We start from the raw sequence: 6,000 nt of genomic DNA on the forward strand, positions 1-6,000 counted from the left end.
GCTTAATGTGGTTTAGAGTTCATATTTTAATATTAGCATTAATAGCGATTTAGATTATTAATAAAATATCGTGTATAATATAATATATAATATAATATAAAATATTCCATTTTAAATTAGCTGCGCCTGCCCGGCTCTGCCCGAGCCACAGCCCTTGGCTCCTTCTCGCTTAATGCGGTGCACAGCTCATAGTTTAATATTAGCATTAATAGTGATTTAGATTATTAATAAAATATAGTGTATAATATAATATATAATATAATATAATATAAAATATTCCATTTTAAATTATCCACGCCTGCCCGGCTCTGCCCGAGCCACAGCCCTTGGCTCCTTCTCGCTTAATGCAGTGCACAGCTCATATTTTAATATTAGCATTAATATCGATTTCGATTATTAATATAATATAATATAATATAATATAATATAATATAATATAATATAATATAATATAATATAATATAATATAATATAATATAATATAATTAATATAATATAATTAATATAATATAATATAATATAATATAATATAATATAATATAATATAATATATAATATATAATATAATATAATAATATGTATTAAATTATATCATTAAATATACATTTGAATTAATATATATGGATAGATTTATATACCGATATATATTAATATATAAATATAGATGTTTATATTTATGCATGTTTACATTTAATATACATTTGAATGTCTACATATTTTATATATTGATATATATTAATATGTAAATATAGAGGTTTATATTTATACATGTTTACATTTAATATACATTTGAATTAATACACATTTTATATATTGATATATATTAATATATAAATATAGATGTCTATATTTATACATGTTTACATTAGATATACATTCGAATGAAAACATTAAAATTAATATATATTAATGTATATACCAATAATCCAATGCAGTTTATAAAGAGAGCACCAACAAATAATCTAAAATAATATATAAATATAGATGTCTATATTTATACATGTTTACATTAAATATACATTCGGATGAAAACATTAAAATTAATGTATATTAATGCATATACCAATAATCCAATGCAGTTTATAAAGAGAGCACAAACAAATAATCTAAAATAATATATAAATATCGATGTCTATATTTATACATGTTTACATTAAATATACATTCGGATGAAAACAATAAAATTAATATATATTAATGCATATAGCAATAATCCAACGCGGTTTATAAAGAGAGCACCAATAAATAATCTAGGATAACCTGACCTAAATCCCACTACCTCTGTCACTGTCGGGGTGACTCCCAAGCCCACCCCACGCAGCCAAAGGCGCGAGCGGCCGTGCCCGCGCTGAGCAGCCCCTCCCGCAGGCCTGGGCGTGGCAGGAGAACATTCTGGAAGCGGGGACGCTGGAGCGCTACACGGTGGAGAGGAGCAACACGGGCAGCGGGGTCCTGTCCACGCTGACCATCAACAACGTCATGGAGGCCGACTTCCAGACGCGCTACAACTGCACGGCCTGGAACAGCTTCGGGCCCGGCACGGCCATCATCCAGCTCGAGGAGAAAGGTGACACCAGGGACAGCCTGGGGACAGCTTGGGGACAGCTTTGGGTGGCCTTGAGTTGGGCTGGGCACAGCCATCATCCAGCTCGAGGAGAAAGGTGACACCAGGGACGGCTTGGGGACAGCTTTGGGTGACAGGGAATGGCCTTGAGTTGGGCTGGGCACGGCCATCATCCAGCTCGAGGAGGAAGGTGACACCAGGGACAGCTTGGGGACAGCTTTGGGTGGCCTTGAGTTGGGCTGGGCACGGCCATCATCCAGCTCGAGGAGAAAGGTGACAGGGGACACGGCCTGGGGACAGCTTGGGGTGACAGGGAATGGCCTTGAGTTGGGCTGGGCACGGCCAAGCTGGAGGAGAAAGGTGACACCAGGGACAGCTTGGGGACAGCTTTGGGTGGCCTTGAGTTGGGCTGGGCACGGCCATCATCCAGCTCGAGGAGAAAGGTGACAATGGCAGGGACAGCTTGGGGACAGCTTGGGGTGACAGAGAATGGCCTTGAGTTGGGCTGGGCACGGCCATCATGCAGCTGCAGGAGAAAGGTGACAATGGCAGGGAGCTTGGGGACAGCTTGGGGTGGCCTCGAGCTGGAAATTTGGGGCAGTTCCTCCTGGATCGGGCGGTCAGGCCCCGGACGGGGCGGGACCCCCCGAGGAACCCCCGGAATTCTGGGGATCGGTCCCACCCTGGCTGGGTGACCCCTCACTCCCGCTCCGAGCCGAGTTCTTGGGGGTTTGGGACGCGAGCCCCGGCTGTGGCGCTGTCCCCAAGTGTCCCCAACCGGCCGTGTCCCCGCAGAGGTGCTGCCCGTGGGCATCATCGCCGGGGCCACCATCGGCGCCAGCATCCTCCTCATCAGCTGCCTGCTGGCCCTCGCCTGCTTCCTCTACCGGCGCCGCAAAGGAAGTGAGTGGGGACAGGGGACACTCGGGGACACCCGGGGACACTCGGGGTCACTCAGGGACACTCAGGGGTCACTCAGGGGACACTCGGGGTGCATCCTCCTCATCAGCTGCCTGCTGGCCCTCGCCTGCTTCCTCTACCGGCGCCGCAAAGGAAGTGAGTGGGGACAGGGGACACTCGGGGACACCTGGGGACACTCGGGGACACTCGGGGACACTCAGGGGACACTCGGGGTGCATCCTCCTCATCAGCTGCCTGCTGGCCCTCGCCTGCTTCCTCTACCGGCGCCGCAAAGGAAGTGAGTGGGGACAGGGGACACTTGGGGACACTTGGGGACACTCGGGGTCACTCAGGGACACTCAGGGGTCACTCAGGGGACACTCGGGGTGCATCCTCCTCATCAGCTGCCTGCTGGCCCTCGCCTGCTTCCTCTACCGGCGCCGCAAAGGAAGTGAGTGGGGACAGGGGACACTCGGGGACACTTGGGGACACTCGGGGTCACTCAGGGACACTCAGGGGTCACTCAGGGGACACTCGGGGTGCATCCTCCTCATCAGCTGCCTGCTGGCCCTCGCCTGCTTCCTCTACCGGCGCCGCAAAGGAAGTGAGTGGGGACAGGGGACACTCGGGGACACTCGGGGACACGCAGGGGTCACTCTGTGGTCACTCTGGGTGTCTCGATGGAGGTCACTTCATGGTCACCCGGTGGTCACTCAGGAGTCACTCTGGGGGTCACTATGGGGGTCACTCAGTGGTCACTCTGTGGTCACCCAGTGGTCACCCAGTGGTCACTCTGTGGTCACCCAGTGGTCACTTCATGGTCACTCTGTGGTCACTTCATGGTCACCCAGTGGTCACCCAGTGGTCACCCAGTGGTCACCCAGAGGTCACTCTGGTCCCCCGGCAGGCCGCAAGGACGTCACCCTGCGCAAGCTGGACATCAAGGTGGAGACGGTGAACCGGGAGCCGCTGACGCTGCACGCAGACAGGGAGGAGGACACGGCCAGCGTGTCCACGGCCACCCGCGTCATGAAGGCCATCTACTCGGTGAGGGACACGGGGACAGCGGCGCCAGGACGGGCTCTGGGCAGGGACTGTCACCTGGGATGGCCGGGAGGCGCTGGCAGAGTCCCCAGCCCTGGGAGTGTCCCCAGCCCTGGCAGTGTCGCCAGCCCTGGCAGTGTCCCCAGCCCTGGCAGTGTCCCCAACGCTCAGAGTGTCCCCAACCTGGGAGTGTCCCCAGCCCTGGGAGTGTCCCCAACCTGGGAGTGTCCCCAAGGCCAGGCTGAAGCCACCCAGGATGATGGGAATGTCCCTGCCCTTGGATCTTTAGGGATCTTTTCTGTCCCAAAGAATTCCAGCATTCCCTGGGCCGGTTTAATGGGATTTTAGGGATCAGTCCTGGACCCATCCATGAGTCCATGGATCCCATGATCCCATGGATTCCCCATCCTATGGATTCCCCATCCCTGATCCCATGGATCCCATGGACTCTCCATCCCTGATCCCAGGGATTCCATGGATTCCCCATCCCTGATCCCATGGATCCCATGGACTCTCCATCCCTGATCCCAGGGATTCCATGAACTCATGGATTCCCATTCCGGATCCCATGGATCCCATGGATTGCCCATCCCTGGAAGTGCCCAGCTCCCCCTCGGATCCAGCCGGGCTCTGGGGAGCCGTCCCTTCCCACCACGGGGGGGTCCCAGGGTTCCTCCCCGCCCATCCCATTCCACCATTCCACCGTTATTCCCTCGGGCTCTCCAGTCGTTCAAGGACGACGTGGACTTGAAGCAGGACCTGCGCTGCGACACCATCGACACCCGCGAGGAGTACGAGCTCAAGGTCCGCTCCCGCCGCGGTTTTAGGGTGGCAAAAGAGGGGCAGATCCCACATTCTTTGTTTTTTTTTTTCCCCTGGAATGGGCAAAATGGAAAACTCCTGGAATTTCAGGCGTGAGGAGCTGGAACTGTTGGGATGGAGGGGAAATTTTGGGAACGTGCAGCTCGGATCTCCAGGGTCGGGGATGGGATCAGAGGGAATGGATGGAGACGCCCCAGGGAGGGATTTGGGATGGATTTTAGGGAAAAAGGGGGGTGGGGCTCTGGAGCAGCCCCCAAGGGAATGGGCACAGCCCCAAAAATTCCGGGAGCGTTTGGACAAGGCTGCCAAGGGACGGGGGGGTATTTTGGACTTGGATGGTCTTGGCGTGTCCACTCCAATCTCCAAGAGATCCAGGATTCCATCCCTGACCCAGTCCCATCCCTCAGGAAATCCCAAAGAATTCCCACCCCCTCCAAGCAATCCCAAAGAATTCCCACCTTCCCAAACAATCCCAAAGGATTCCCACCCACCCAAGCAACCCCAAAGATTTCCGACCCTCAATTTCCACCCTCCCAAACAATCCCAAGGAATTCCCACCCTCCAAAAAAATCATAAGGATTTCCCACCCTACCAAGCAATCCCAAAGGACCCCCACCCTCCATTTCCACCCTCCAAAACAATCCCAAGGATTTCCCACCCTCCCAAGCAATCCCAAGGAATTCCCACCCTCCCAAGCAATCCCAAAGGAATTCCCACTCTCCATTCCCAGCCCCCAAGCAATCCCAAAGGACCCCCACCATCCCATCCACCCCCGCCACCCCACGCCCCTCCCACCCCTCTCCCACCCCCAGCATTCCCAAAACCCACCCTTTTCCCCCCGTTTTTCCCTCCACCAGGACCCCACCAACGGCTACTACAACGTCCGCGCCCACGAGGACCGCCCGGCCTCGCGCTCCGTGCTCTACGGCGATTACCGCGCGCCGGGCCCCGGACGCTTCGAGGCGCGGCCGCCCTCGCGCCTCTCGCACTCCAGCGGCTACGCCCAGCTCAGCTCCTACCCACGCGGCGGCCCCGAGTTCCCCGCCGAGGCGCCGGCGGCGGCGCCGGGGGACACGGCCAGCCAGCTGTCCTACGAGAACTACGCGGGCGTGGGCGCGGCGTTCCCGGGCGCGGCGGCCGCGGCGTTCCCGCCCTACCGGCTGGGCTTCGGCGGCGCCTACGAGGCCTACGAGGCCGTGGGCAAGTTCGGCGGCGGCGCGGCGCGCTTCTCCTACACCTCGCAGCACTCGGACTACGGGCAGCGCTTCCAGCAGCGCATGCAGACGCACGTCTAGGGCGGGCAGGGCTCGGCGGGGGACCCGGCGGGCGGCCCCTGATATTCAGGGGCTCGTTGGCTCGCCGCCCCGACCCCGACGCCCCCGGTTTCCTTGGAGCTTCCGTTCATTCCGTTGGTTGTTTTGCCGGTACTCTCCCGACCCCGCAGGCGCAGGGGAGGGCTCGGCGCGGCGCCGTCCCCTCCGTGTCACCCGCCGGGGTTTGAGCCCTGTTGTTGGTCCCGGAGCTTTGCCAGGGAGCAGCTCTGCGCGTCCCTAAATCCGGGGGGATGTGCAAATCCCAAAAACAGCCCCGTCCCGACCATTCCCATTGGGATCTGCGTGTTCCCAAATCCAGAGGGACACACAAATCCCAAAAACAGCCCCGTCCCGCCC

General features: G+C 54.6%; 1 protein-coding gene across 2 annotated transcripts in view; it reads left to right on the forward strand.

The window, feature by feature from the left end:
- KIRREL1 (kirre like nephrin family adhesion molecule 1) overlaps window positions 1–5,766 on the forward strand; it is a 29,146-nt gene extending 23,380 nt beyond the window's left edge. For both annotated transcript variants that reach the window (XM_059870999.1, XM_059871000.1), the window contains 5 exons: window positions 1,369–1,567; window positions 2,360–2,467; window positions 3,372–3,511; window positions 4,235–4,312; window positions 5,188–5,766. In XM_059870999.1, coding sequence (XP_059726982.1) covers window positions 1,369–1,567; window positions 2,360–2,467; window positions 3,372–3,511; window positions 4,235–4,312; window positions 5,188–5,625 — 963 coding nt within the window. In that variant the 3' untranslated portion in view covers window positions 5,626–5,766. The remainder of the gene's footprint in view (window positions 1–1,368; window positions 1,568–2,359; window positions 2,468–3,371; window positions 3,512–4,234; window positions 4,313–5,187) is intronic.
- Window positions 5,767–6,000: the final 234 nt, after the last annotated feature.

Source organism: Haemorhous mexicanus, chromosome 31, assembly GCF_027477595.1.
Source record: "Haemorhous mexicanus isolate bHaeMex1 chromosome 31, bHaeMex1.pri, whole genome shotgun sequence".
NCBI classification, from domain to species: Eukaryota; Metazoa; Chordata; class Aves; order Passeriformes; family Fringillidae; genus Haemorhous; species Haemorhous mexicanus.